We start from the raw sequence: 14,085 nt of genomic DNA, 5'->3' as shown, positions 1-14,085 counted from the left end.
TGTATCCTGATTTAAAGTGTCTGTGTATAATTGAATATAAATGTTGAAACGTAGAGTTAAAAGTGTCATGACTACAAAGGAGTCCATTTATAATGTCTACATTGTGTCTCTGTTACTTTGTCTGGAGCTTCCAGTAGTATTCATATCAGTGACAAAGTGAGGCACTAACAATCTAAAAACACAATATGTCTGCTCCACATCCATGACCCAAACCTCCTCCCTCACTTCCTGCATGATGCTCCGCCTCACAGAGCGTCCACTGTAACAGGTCTTCCTTAAAGTTCACATACCTGCACGTGGGAAACTTCACCTTTCCAACAAATCAATGTGTGGCCAATAATAAAATCACAGCAGACAGTTTTGTCAACATGTGATCAGAATAATTAAGAGGAATTATAGAAAATCATCCTGTCAAACAAACGTGGCCACATTTGAGTATTTTTATACATTTATTTTCTCGTCTGTTTTTGTCTCGACTCGTAATTTTCTCCCATCACCGCCCAGTCTCGTATCAAACCCAAAACTATCCATAGGAGCTAAAGTCACCGTAGGAAATTGATGCCAAAAAATGTCTGAGCCACACCCAAATTCACAAATGACCCTTTAATACAGCCAATGTGTTGATGAATGGCCTTACTACAGTAAATGTAAAACACATGTATACCTGATATTCATTGATGTCGTCTTTGAACAAAGCCAGTATTTGTTATATAAAGACACTGTTTGAACTTTTCCTTCTTATAGATGTATATGGATAAGGTTATAATGGGTTTACTTATCTAGGAAATGACTAATAAACCTCCTTATTCAGTATAAGTGTGATGCTGTACATACAAGTAAAGTGATACATTAAATACATGTTTATTTGATGGTAGTCACTAAAAATTGAGTGTTGAATGTCAAAGAAAACAACATAAAAAAAAGTTTACCATCCTGCCCGGAGTTCTGGAGATGTTCTATCAGGTCACAGCCGAACACATTTTCACTTCCTTTCTTTTTGGACTTCTGCTTAGTCCCTTTATTCTTCATGTGGCTCCAGTAAGTAGTCCCGAAGTTTAAAACAAACAGATCCTTGGAGGAACGTCGATCGATCCATATGACCCCATAAGAGAGAGGTTGAGTTCTTAGGTCAAAAAAGCAGCCACAAATCTCAGCAATCGGCTCCCAAAACGCTGCATCCGCTCACATTCTGACTAACCACACTGTTGGAGGCTGAGAGCAGAAGTGACGTCACATTTTGAACTTTAAGTCCTTTTTAGTTTGGCATAACTTGGAGTGATGATCAAAGAAAAGGCATGGTGTGAGAGTAGCTTGCCTGGGACGTGGCAGTCCGCTGCTTTATCTGTGAAGGATTTGCAGAAACAGCATTAGAATCGCTTGGTTTCCTGTTGTTCTTTCACCCCCAGCCAGTCTCTCTCTGCTCCTTTTTTATCTCCTCCTCTTTTCCTTCATTCCACACAGGCTCCCCTTTTCACTGGCTTCTCTGAGGAAGCATATGAAGAGAGGCAAATCCCCTCAGGAACATTACATTTGATTTATAATCTGATTTTCGACCTGACATTTTTAAATATGAGATGTTTAGAGATGGACTCGTGGCAGTGGAGTGACAGGGATTTTTAAATAAATGTTGAGGGAAGTGAGGTGAGGGGAGGAGAACAGCTGACTTCTGTTTCTCTCCTGGTTTAGGAATTACTGACCTCTTTTATCCAGTTTTTTTTGACACGTAGCCAAACTTGGTGCTAACGGGGAAGCGGCGCTCGGCCTTCCTGAATGCTCCCAATGTATACAATTTCCTGTGCAAAGAGCCCGGGCTCGAAAACAAAAACAGACGCGTTCTGAAGGAAGAGGGAAGTGGGAGGCGACTGCAGTGAGGGCCTGAAGGGCACAGATGGGAAATGGGGGGGGGGGAGGACTACGAGTGGGGGGTGAGGAGATGGATGACACACATGGTTCTCGTTACTTGCTGCTATGCGTTTCATGTTTTTCAAACTGGAATGCAACCTAATCTCAGAGACGTAATCAATGTATGAATTAAATGTATACACCGGTGTTTGTGTGTAGTATTACAAGCGCCTTTGTTACTTCCTGTCTTGATTAAATGTAATCCAATTACACTCCCTATATGTATGAGAAATCCCCTGGTGGTGGTGATATAATGTTCATATTTGTAGACTTTCACATGGGAAATGACCAAACTCCTGAAACCCAAATTACATAAATTGAAATCTTCCAGCTGTAAAATCCTGAACTTTCCCTGGGGAGATTTATTTTTATTTTATATTGCAGTACATTTATATTCCAAGTTGACCCGTGTTGGACCACTGTCAAACCACCACTATGCAAGCGTCAAACATCAACATGTCAAACCAGCAATACATGTCTGCTGAAAAACTTTGTTTGGTGATGACGTAACCATGACATTTGTTTTGATACACAGACACCAGAAACCTCCACTGACTCACTAATATGTTGTAACACTTAACGCACTTGGCTACTCAGCTGCTGACATACACTTATTGATATACGGTAGTTACAAAAACTGTTATTAGCCTCATAACAATGCTCTCCTCTACTTTAGAGCTGCAACGATTAGATGACTAATTTCTCACTCATTTGATAATGTTTTCCGCCTCTCAATATAGAGATGTCATACTTTCTCTGTTCTGAACTAGCAAAACAATTATGTAAAGACACACCTTGGACTTTGAGAAAAAGAGGATGAACATTTTTACCTTTTTTCTGACATTTTTAGAGCAACTTTTACTGTGTTAACTGATACAGAAAATACTTGGTAGCTGCAGTTCTATGTCCTTTTAACTATATGTTTGGTCTCCACCAACACCTGAGGGTATTATTTAGCCTTTTAGCTGCTAAACGCGCCACTATTGACCCTATTTCCCATGCAATATGCAAAAATGTGAACTCAACCAACGACATACAGGCAGAGTCTGGATTGTACATTTGCTCAAAGAACAAAGGCAGTACTTTTCTACATATTCTAGCTTTCCTTGGTGTTGCAAATGCACATCCCACTGGTGAGTTGTTATACTCTATGCTCGTACTATTTGTCCAATCAGGAACAATACAGTACTCATTATAGAATCCACTGGCATTTTAACATGTTTGAATGGGCTAGTTTGTAGGGTAGATCCCAGTGTTCTCGCTTGCAGAGTAGATATGTTTGTGCTAAAAGTGTTTTGTGAAAGTCACATGTGAACTAAATGACCAGGCTAGGCCTTCCACAAGACAAAGCTTTCTTTCTGCACCATAGGAAGAGGAGATGACATCATCCTGTCCATACAAAGCCCCAGACATCCCGCTCTTTCTTTGCACTGGTCAAAAAAAAAAGAGAAAGAGGTCTATGCTGAGAAGACATGTCATTGTATCTGAAGTACAGGGTTTATTCTTGTCCTTACTTTTAGTGTCCTTCATACTCTCAGAGGGATGCAATGTCTTTGATCGGTAGATGGAAATTATGCAATGAGGGAAAATATTCTGTTAACATATTAAAGTTTTTGTGAGTGAGTAGGGCTGTCTAATCAATATACGTGAAGATTAGCAATGCATGAACAACATTCTATGGTTTAAAGAAAAATAAATCAGTATTAATTGATGTATAATGCACATCTATGCTGTTCCATCCCAGTTATAACATCAGGTGCAAAATATTTTCATTACGCTTTCGTTTCATGTTAACTTGGTTGCACAAAAACCTGTAAAATTGTAATTGCATACTCATAAACTAAGTTTACAACACTGCTGCTTTGGTGTTATTTTCATGGCTTTTCATGACTTCCCTTTCTCCTTTTTAGTAAAAACAACTAAACGGAAAAAGACTTGTAAACTGTCTTTTCATTTGAAGGAAGGAAACTCATGTTCAAGCCTCCACTGGCCAGGCTGAATACAACTGAACTAGTATGCGAGGAAATATTGAGAAAACGTAATAGTAAAAGGGATTCTACCTTCCCTCAGCTGTGCAGTTCGTGTATGGCGCTGGAAAATTATTGTAATGGACGCCTTTGTCTAATTCACGGAGGGAATAAGTGGATTTAAAGGGAATGTTGGCAGCCAACATTGTAGCGTTCAACCTAATCTGCTTAACCCTGGCCTGAGTGACTGGACCCTACACTCTTCCATAAGTGGGTCTAAAAGGACCCGTATTAGAATGTGTTTTTATGCTATTTTGGTTAACACCTCTTAAGCCCCACGGAGCTGGTTCCGGGGCCGAAATCGCGTCATTTGCAGGAAACAACGTCTAAGGAACCTTAATAAAATAAACTATGAATATTGTACATCCATATAACGGGAAAAAACACATTTAACTGATCTTTTTCATTTTCTTTTTTTTTTTAAAAACACACAATGCTAACAGTGAGCCTCGGAATTAGAGCGAAAAATGCTAACCTATTACTGCACCGAAAATCACTCCTAGCTCCCTTATTACTTATCCTAGCTGCACATCCAACACATCGTTTATGATCGTAAAGACACAGAATCTAACGGTGCTCACCTCAACACTGAAAGATACAAAGTCGCGACGTTATTAACAAAAACGTACATCAAAACATGTGGCGCTAGGTAGCCTACAACGCTAACATGGCTTACCTTGGTTTTGTCTGGTCATAACTGGTCTTCAATGGCATTAAAACGATAACAACGATGCTGTAGTTAATCCATAGGTTAATATCCAATGTGTCTGTGTCCCCTTTGAAATGTTCTGATAATCTATAAGCAATAAAACTGCAATTCCGTTTTAAAATATCAGAGCAGGCCATTCCTACGCTCTATAGCAAGATTGAATGCGCGAAGACGAAACCTTTTTTTTTTTAACATGAGTGTGTGTGGGACGATTTCCTTTCGATTCTATTGGCTCTAACGATCAGAAAGAGATGTCACATGTCGAAATCGAAGAAGGGGGGGCCAGAGATAAGGAAAATCCACCCAAATGGCCCCATTTTGCTAAATCTGTCTAAAAAGGTCAAATATCACTTGTTTTGCATCAATCTTGATATAGGGTACTTATTATATGTTGTACTTTGGATTCCTAAAGCTTTTAGTCTACTAACCCATCATCCAAGGTTAGTTTTCACTATAAGTACAAAATATTTTTTGGACGGACACTATAATTTACAGTTTTTTTACCATGTTCAATCTGAATTTTCTTTAAAATAAAAAACATCTATATTGATTCTGACTTTTCTACATCCAACTCACAGGTTTATCATTACTTCGAGAAAAACGATTATTAATTTAACCCTTTTAGAAGGGAAGATATGGTCATTTGTTCTGGGAATGTCATTTTCGAGCCTGAAACCTGAAAAACAGGCTTGGGGCTTAAGAGGTTAAGAAAAATAATTTGTATAATATTTAGTATTATATTTTGGTTCACACTAGAAACATTTTATATTACATTTTTCACTATTTATAATCTTAGACATTTTATTTACATTTTGAAAAAAAACGTTTTCCCATAGGGTTCCATAGAAAATGCATGCGGGTCATTTTTGACCCACTTATTGAAGCTTGGGGTAGTAATACAAAAACTACAATTTCTTAAAATCTAAATTAAACATTTGAATGGCATGATGTCCAAAACATGTTTTTTGAGGAATAGCTGGAATATGAAATGATACATCTTTTTAATTACAAAGATACTTCAAGAAAACCACCTCACCGGGTCTACAAAGACAATTATGCATCTAAGGGTTAAACTGGCTAAATATACACATGTGCATTTACATTCTATCCTATTCAACCTATGTAAAGTAGTCTGTTGGTTTCTCATTGAGGTAAAAACTGTTTGATCTGGAGTGAAATAAAGTTAATTGAGCTGACATTTGTTTTTACTTTATATTTTCCATGTGTTATTTCCCAGTATGTTATTTTGAATCCATGATTGTTTTAGGCATTAACAGCAGCGCAAATTGCCCCACAGTAAAGCAATCTTTCTGTATGTAGTAACAAGGCAAGAGAACTCACTCAATGTTTTTCCAATTTTGCTCTTGAGGACCTCCACTGGTCAGGTCCATGTACTGCAGGCTGTTACATGCAATACACTACCATCATACATGACCATCAGTAATACACAGTGTACTACATTTGGTGTTCTATGGGAGCATGAAAAGGGGTTTCATAGGGGATTGGTTTTATCCTATAATGGAGTCGATAGGAGGGAATATGTTTAGCTCTATGAAACCTGATGTACTTATATGATTCTGTTTTCTTCAAGGTTGTATCTTCCTGGTCGAATGTACTTATTGTAAGTCGCTTTGGATAAAAGCGTCAGCTAAATGCAATGTAATGTAATGTAAACACTGATTTAAACCACAATTATATTTTCTTGCCTTTTAAAAACAAAAAAACAAGACAATTGATAAGAAAAATACTATTTATTAAAGAGAAAATAAAATAATCCTATTAAAATTCAAATGCATAATCCCTTTCTCTCTCCCAACACAGACATCCCAAACCAACATACAAACATTTGAAATGAATCGACCAAATGACATTCTTAAAGAGTTAATATGGCATCCCTTTGAATTTCATAAAATACATATAAAATGTAAATAAAGTCAGTCAAATGTTTGATGCTACAATACCACCACAATGTTCTTGGTTGCGATCAATTTACAAAATCCTATTGAGTTTAACAATATTTGAGCAAACAGTCGTCTAACAACATGACTCTAATTCATGAGCTTCAAAATGGCTACATCATACTGTAGACTCATGAAAAGATGTCCAGTTTATCAGGAATGTGAACTTAGGAATCAAAGTTATTATGAAGTTGTGAAAAAATAAATAGGAGTGGCTCGAGTACACTAACCATTCGTCCCTATAGTTAGTCATATTGCTCAGTCTTAGTTTTGATGGGCGGATAAATAAAGAGAAAACATGTTAAAGTTGTGACGTACCAGCAGCTACACTACCGTCAGAATATCATTTTAAATAAATAATTGTATTTAATGTATTTGATATGAGATCATAAGTAAGCTAGACTGGATTTTTTTCACATATCGATTACAAGTATTGATTGGACAAAAAATACTACAATAATTATGTCAAGGTCATAAATAAGAATCAACCACCATTTCTGCATAAAAGTCAAGCATGTAAGGCCTTACTGAATATATATCTTTGAAGAATGTGCATTCAAATAAATCTGAACGTTAGGGCTCCAAACAATGCTTTACAAGAGAACATTTTGATCATCAAAAGAGAGGTTGGAGTTATTAGGTTCTGGAAATAAAGCCAGTTGGCACACGGCATCCCAAGCCTTAGTGTACGGCCTAAAATATTAAGAATGTCATTTTATTTTTGACGTTTAGAGCGCCTTCAAAATTAAATTCACTCATTATAAGCTTCTCATAGCTGAGCAATATCAATATGAATGAGTCATTTCCAAAATAATGTATTATAATTGAATATGACTTGGTATTATCAGCCCTCTGTTTGTTGTTATTGCTATTTAGCGGTACTTGAGTTTTCCCTTTACTGCACACAAGAAGATGTTTTCATTATATACCCAATGAAATCACTCACGTTATGAAATAGAGCCGTAATATTAACAGCAAACATTAGATAATGAAAACCTCAGATATTGGTTTTAATATGTTCGCATCGTCCCATCGGTTGGACCCCACAGATGCATTCACAAAAACAATGATCTAACACTTGGTAAGTAGTGTTTTATAATCAATGATTTGAGTATATATATTTAGATAAATTCCTTATTTAAATTAGACAATCATTTTTGTTAATCAGGGAGTAAAAAAAGCAACTATATAGAGCTCCAAAATGAATCAGTCTGTGCCTCCCATAGTCCTGAGACAGGCCGTCATTGGGCAACAGGAGTGACTCCTCCTGTGTCTGTAGGGGCTTCAGAAAAAGGCCAAACAGAACGAAGCACAGCAAATACACATCGTTCATTTGTTTTCAGTTACCAACAATCTGCATGTTTTATGCCGTACTTTTTGTCATGTAGGCAACCGCATATTGCATAATTGAATGGCAGTTTGGCAGATAGAGGGCAGCCACATCTTGGCCACTTTTTTTAAGCATGCTGGCAACAATATTCAAACACATAATGAAAAAATGTGCAAAAAAACCTGTTAAACTTAAAAGGTAACCCATTATGCAAAATCCACTTTTTCATGTCTCTTATACATAAACATGTATCCCCTCTGTTTAAAGAGACACCAACCAAGGTAACCAAGGTAACCCCCCCCCCCTCCTTATCTCCTCCTAGAGCACCATTGTGTTCTTTTTAACCAAATATCTCTCAGAGGGGCGTGGGGAGTGGCTCCTTATTTTCATCTAAATGAACAGACAGAGAATCAGCACTTTTGAAACAGGGGTGAAACAGAGGGGATTATGGGTAATGCTGCAATGATCTGTTTGGTGTTTGGAGCCAAACACTTCAGAGACATGTTTTGTATATATCTGAGACCTATAATATATTGATGAAAAACAGTATAATAGGGGATCTTTAATTTAATGGTGTAAACTTATCAAAACAATGTGTATTTTGTGTGCTAAATGTGGAGTCTTGTACACACATATAGCCTTTCTGCACTGAGCGGCCTAAACATACTACATCAAATATATATCTGAATATCTTCTTTTGGTCACAGCGCGGCTTCCTGTTTGAAATCTCAACTCAGTGGCTTACCAATGTCCACGGTAACATTCACATATAGAGGGAGCCTCTCCAAGGACATTGTCTTATATGTGCAGCTGTTGAGTCCGTCCTTTCTCCAAACCAGCGGCGTACGTCCTAACAATCTCATTCTAGGGAGATGAATGAAAATAAATATCACAGATGCAGCATCAGATACAAACATTTCAACAAGTCAAAACACATTATCTGCATTGACTTACCGGTCTTTGTTTATTTCGTTGCCACTGTCCCGTTTGTGAAACACCATGGTGTAGCGAGCTATATCAGCGGGGGGGCGCACAATCTTCATTTTCTGCAGCTCCACCCTGCACCAGAGGACGGATCAGTGTCGATTAGTCAATGTTGGAAAAATAAATGAAATACTGTTTCACTTGTTTCTGTCTCTCACCTGACGCGGAGGTCATCATCTTCTCCGCCCCAGCCCCAGTAATTGTTTGAGAAACCATTCACTTGGAAAAACTGCTCTTTGTTCATAGCTGTGACTCCTCCAAAGTAGCCTTTGTAACGCAGCCTAGGAGTGGAATAATAAGCAGGACAAACGAAAGTTCTTTGTTTTAAGATTACATCAGAGCTTTTATGATTAGGTCAGGTTAAGGACAATGCCATTCGCTATTATTGTGTTGTGTTTTCACGAGGGAAATATAAAGTGTAACTGCGCTGACTCATGAATTACACTTACTTGTATCCTGTGGCGTTCCGGCCCACCACCAAGTGTTTGGGCTGCTTGTCACAGACGTATAAATTGTGATCGTTTTCAGGAACCAGGTCCACGTCATGGAAGATGAAGCAGTCCCAACTGAAGTCCTTCAGCGCCTCCAAATACCCGACATTGAGTAACTTGGCACGATTAAAAGTTACATCTCCAGCCTTTAAAAGAAGACACAAGTATATCAATCACAATCTGCTGCTGTCCTGGGCGACTGTGGCTGTGAGGGAGTGTGGTCGTCTTTCAACCAGAAGGTTGTGGGTTCGATCCCAGCCCATGCAGTCAACATGTCGATGTATCCTTGGGCAAGATACTTAACCCTGAGTTGCTCCCGATGGCATGGCCAACGGTGTGTGAATGTGTGTGAATGTTAGGTCCTAGAGTAAGGTACACTGCTCTGTATGAATGGGTGTGAATGGGTGAATGACATGTAGTATGTAAAGCGCTTTGAGGGGTCTTAAAGACTGGATAAAGCGCTATATAAGTACAGTCCATAGCTAATCATTTAAGCCCTGTTGATTTGCATGTCTCTAACACAGGGGTGTCCAAACTTTTTTCACCGAGGGCCACATAGAGAAAAATATACGAAGGGCTGGGCCACTCACTAGAGGTGAGGTATACTGCCTCATAAGTTAAGTTATACGTTAGCTAAATCAATCAAATGTAGGTAAAGGATGCTTGTGAGCAGCTCATCCCTTAATAAAACACAAGCCTCAGAAATAGGAAGGGTGTCTTTCAAGCTTGTTAAGTAAATAGGTCATTGGGCTTTTTTCTTATCAACTAGTAATAAAATGTTTCCAACTTGAATTGACTGAATTTATTTGAAAAGTGGTATATACTACTGTGTAATATATTTTTACATTTATAGTTAAGAAGTACAATATAAGACAAGCACAAGTTTCATTTGTGCATATTCCATTATACTTTTTGAATTTGCTGAGGGCCGATTTAAAATGGGGGCCGTAGTTTGGACACCCCTGCTCTAACACATTCTCCTGCCTCCAGTTACTGAACATGATACTTCCTTCTTGAAGTACTTAGAACATAATTTGGCTGCGGAGGATTTGCCTTTGGCAGGTGAAATATTTATCCTCACTAGTTTCTTTGTTTCCACAGCCGCGCTTTTGTCTGCAAATGTTGCAAGATCTATGTCTCCCAAGGTGCTGGGGAAAAAACTGCTGGAAATGGATTTTAATTATTTAGAGAAAAACATTGAACGTGCCTTTTGTTTTATGTTCACCTCGTGGCATTTTGTCTTTTGAATAAATGTGATGAAATCTAGTTAAACATCAAAGTCACATCTAAAAACAGTGTTGAAAGAATGAGCTGATTTAAATGAAGCCAATTCTAACTTTTTTGGTTGAGAAATTCAGAAAAAATGAGGTGACAGACGCTTGAATTACAACTACTTCAACAAAAGAGTGATATTAATACTTCAACAGTGAACCCTAAAAAAGAGTTATTTTATAAAGAAACATGTTGCTATGTGGCGTGTGTATACCTGCTGGATGATGTAAATGGCGTAGTGGAGCTGCTGCCTCTGCAGAAAGGGGTGCAGGTGGTGCAGGAGGTAGAGGAGGTGTTTCTCTCTCCCGCGATGAGGGATGAGGATGGCCACGCTCTGCCTCGCTGTGCAGTCCGAGGGCTCGAACTCGCCTTCAATCACTGCTTTGTTATCGCTCTCCACGTCCTTCCGTTTCAGAGAGGATTCAAAGGACAGCTTCAAAGCTCCCTCTGTGGAAGTTAGCAAATTCAAAACAGAAATCTGAGTGATTATTCTGTTACACGTGACTGATTTTAATGCTTCCTTTTTGAACCAATACTGGACAGAAAACATGTAGCAAATGCAATTCACACGTGTTTCTGTATAATACCGTTGATAAGAAGTGGGGGAGGAAACGTTTATAGAAAGACAATCAAAAAAAAAGGGGAATTAAACACTCAGTTGTAGTCAACAGTTTCCTAATGTCATGTTTGGTAAAGGTGGAGACCTTAAAAATGTTATATCATACAGAATGTGCAATATATACCTGGCTGCTAAATCCTCAGAACTGTTACAGCGTGGGTATTTTTGTAAAATGTGTAACTTTTTAAAATTATTTTTGTAAAATGTGTAACTTTTTTAAATTATTTTTGTAAAATGTGTAACTTTTTTAAATTATTTTTGTAAAATGTGTAACTTGTTTTTATTATTTTTGTAAAATGTGTAACTTTTTTAAATTATTTTTGTAAAATGTGTAACTTTTTTATTTTTTTAAATGTAACATTTGTAACTTTTTTAAAAATTACAAATTTCTTTTTTTACCTTTAGTACTTTTTTTTATGCATGCTTAGGTAACATTAAGCTGTCTTTGGCTCTTTTCAGCTGTAACAATGGACATTTCCCCTCTGTGGGACTAATAAAGATATTCTGATTCTGAACAAACCATTTGTACTTATCAAGCGGACACCACTGACAGGTGGATTAAGATTACTAATGAGAAGCCAAGCTGAATAAATAATACCAAGTAAACTGCCGTATTTAACCTGCACTTACGTAGCAGTGGAGACTCCTGAGGGCATTCATCCTTTGTTGCTGGAGTGATCAAGCGATCGGGGGTTGCCGTCAAAGCATTCAGTTTCTCCCTCAGGCTCTCTCCTTTGACAAGAGCTTGTGGCGTGGCAAATGAAACCGAAGCATTCTTTATGGTTTCACCGGACAAATTTGCAATCCATGCCAGCACGGACAGCGAGATGAGGAAGAGCAAAATATATTTCCCTCTCCTAAAAACCTTGCACACAGGCGAACAGAAGCCCATAGCTGTGTGACTGATCTGACGTGAGGACAGTGAAAGAGGCAACTGTAGCTGCTGTTAGATTTAGTTCAAGATATTTCCTCTGCGCAGGACATTTAACCAAACAGAGTTTCCCTATCCAGTCATCCCATGGCAATGAAACATTCAGAACTACACAGTGAATACACTTTATGATCACTGTGGAGTAAGCAACACTTATTGATGAAGATCCATCGCTGATCTCTCAAACTCCACTTTCAGGGTGTGAGGCCAAGAACTTGACAACTGTAGAATGATATAGAGAGGAAATGTGTTACGAATAATACTCTGATACATGTATACAAAACTACACACAGACAGGGCAGATCTAAGTTTCAAAGAAGTATCTACTACTTTTAAAATACAACAAAACACCTGGGTAGATGTTAATCCTAGAAAATAAACTGATATACCAGATTATTATTATTGTCCTTACTCTTTCAGGGCTATTTATTATGTTACACACTTCCTGAATGGTAATTTTAGACCCTGTGACTTAACACCTGTGTTCTCCTTGATAAAGTTCAGTACCACATCACAGAGCCACACCTTTCTCCTCATCTGTCCAAAAGAATCTATCAAAAATATAACTATTGTAATTATTAATAATCTGTTCATTGACTGCTCGATGAATCATTGATTACAATAAAACATTTCCTGCACAATTGTGTCCTCCTAAAATAACTTGTATTATCTGACGTGGCACTATAAAAGCTACCGTTAGACAACCAGATTTAAATTGCAGAACATTGATTAAACTCTAAAACTAATACAAATGTTATACAAGATGATATCAAGGCAACGCCCCCCAGGTTATTAAACAGAACAGTGATTATAAAACAAGTATATCATTTTAGTGTCCATTCTGAATTATGGCCTGTAGAAAATCGTATTAAAGAGTAAAGCTTAGATATTTAGTCAATTGTGTTTTTTTACCCTGATTTGGGGGATCGACAGTATCAAGCTAACGTCGGCTAGCTCTGAGAAACACACCACATATCTATATCTGCTCATATATCATGTACAACTGCATGACACTAGCGTTGCCTTTTACATGACTGACAGCTCCCATTTCTCCTGATTACGGTCCATGTTTTAATAACATTAAAAGCTCAAATTTGTTGAGAGAACAGGATCTGCAGTTGTGCCCAGGTGAGCTGTGTTCAGGGTTAGCATAGCTAGCTGACGAATGCAGATGGATGTAGTTACTGGGAAGTGCTGTAAAAGTTCAAAATTAGCATTAAGCTAACAGGAGCCCGAACACAGCATGGCAATATTTCAGTGAAACACAAGAAAGAAAGCTGCTGTTTGTATTGATAGATCATTATAAATTAGAGGTAAGTAGTTTGATTCGCGAATCTTACCTTTTTAGACTCAAGTAGACGTTACAGTTATATCGTCCCGGGAGACATCAAACAGTGTGTCATGGCAACGTAGATAACCCCTACTTCCGCTGGGTGTCTTTCATAATAAAAGCTTAAGCACTGAACAGAGAAAGACACATTAGCCCATAGAGTTTATAAGAAGAAAAAAACGTTTCTTGTAAAAGCTATTTATTACCATTAACACGCACATGTTAATAAGATACCCAGTGATAAAGGTTGCTCTTTTTTGCAAAGACACAGCAGCATCACAGCAGATCTTGGATTGCTTTTATTTTGAAGGCTACATAAACAAACAGGACATTTTCGCTGTTTTTTGGGTGGCTTGATTAAGCACAAAGCATGAATCATGTTTGGTGTAATTACTTCCGTTGTGTGGTTTTCAAAACAATAGTTGCCCTCATTAACATTTTTAGGTAATATTCTTCAAATGTTTGCCGAAAATGAATGTTATTGTATTACATTTAACAATGTTATATACAATAGTTTTGCATTCAATTATTG

General features: G+C 37.7%; 2 protein-coding genes across 6 annotated transcripts in view; both read right to left on the bottom strand.

The window, feature by feature from the left end:
* The window catches only part of LOC104966002 (oxysterol-binding protein 2-like), a 146,707-nt gene that overhangs the window by 24,504 nt on the left and 108,118 nt on the right, over positions 1-14,085 (bottom strand). The gene's annotated exons all lie outside the window — the stretch shown is intronic.
* On the bottom strand, positions 8,413-13,641 carry b4galt4 (UDP-Gal:betaGlcNAc beta 1,4- galactosyltransferase, polypeptide 4). Of its 2 annotated transcripts, none has more exons than XM_010795093.1 (7): positions 13,564-13,641; positions 11,923-12,445; positions 10,888-11,120; positions 9,360-9,547; positions 9,069-9,191; positions 8,881-8,985; positions 8,413-8,790 (listed from the first exon to the last, which is right to left on the bottom strand). In XM_010795093.1, the coding sequence occupies exons 2-7, from the start codon at positions 12,182-12,184 to the stop codon at positions 8,655-8,657; spliced, it is 1,047 nt and encodes a 348-aa protein (XP_010793395.1). In that variant the 5' UTR covers positions 12,185-12,445; positions 13,564-13,641; the 3' UTR covers positions 8,413-8,654. The 2 variants fall into 2 exon arrangements, with proteins under 2 accessions (XP_010793395.1, XP_010793396.1); XM_010795094.1 differs by lacking the exon at positions 13,564-13,641 and adding an exon at positions 13,136-13,378.

This window comes from Notothenia coriiceps, unplaced genomic scaffold (assembly GCF_000735185.1).
Source record: "Notothenia coriiceps isolate Sejong01 unplaced genomic scaffold, NC01 NC01_scaffold00037246, whole genome shotgun sequence".
NCBI lineage: Eukaryota > Metazoa > Chordata > Actinopteri > Perciformes > Nototheniidae > Notothenia > Notothenia coriiceps.
This window is presented reverse-complemented; position numbering and strand designations above follow the sequence as displayed.

Coding starts and splice junctions, on each gene's coding strand:
- b4galt4 (XM_010795093.1), bottom strand. CDS start 12,184: ATGGGCTTCTGTTCGCCTGTGTGCAAGGTTTTTAGGAGAGGGAAATAT. Junction 8,986..9,068: donor GATGATGACCTCCGCGTCAG/GTGAGAGACAGA, acceptor CCTCTGGTGCAG/GGTGGAGCTGCAGAAAATGA. Junction 8,791..8,880: donor AACGAAATAAACAAAGACCG/GTAAGTCAATGC, acceptor TCATCTCCCTAG/AATGAGATTGTTAGGACGTA.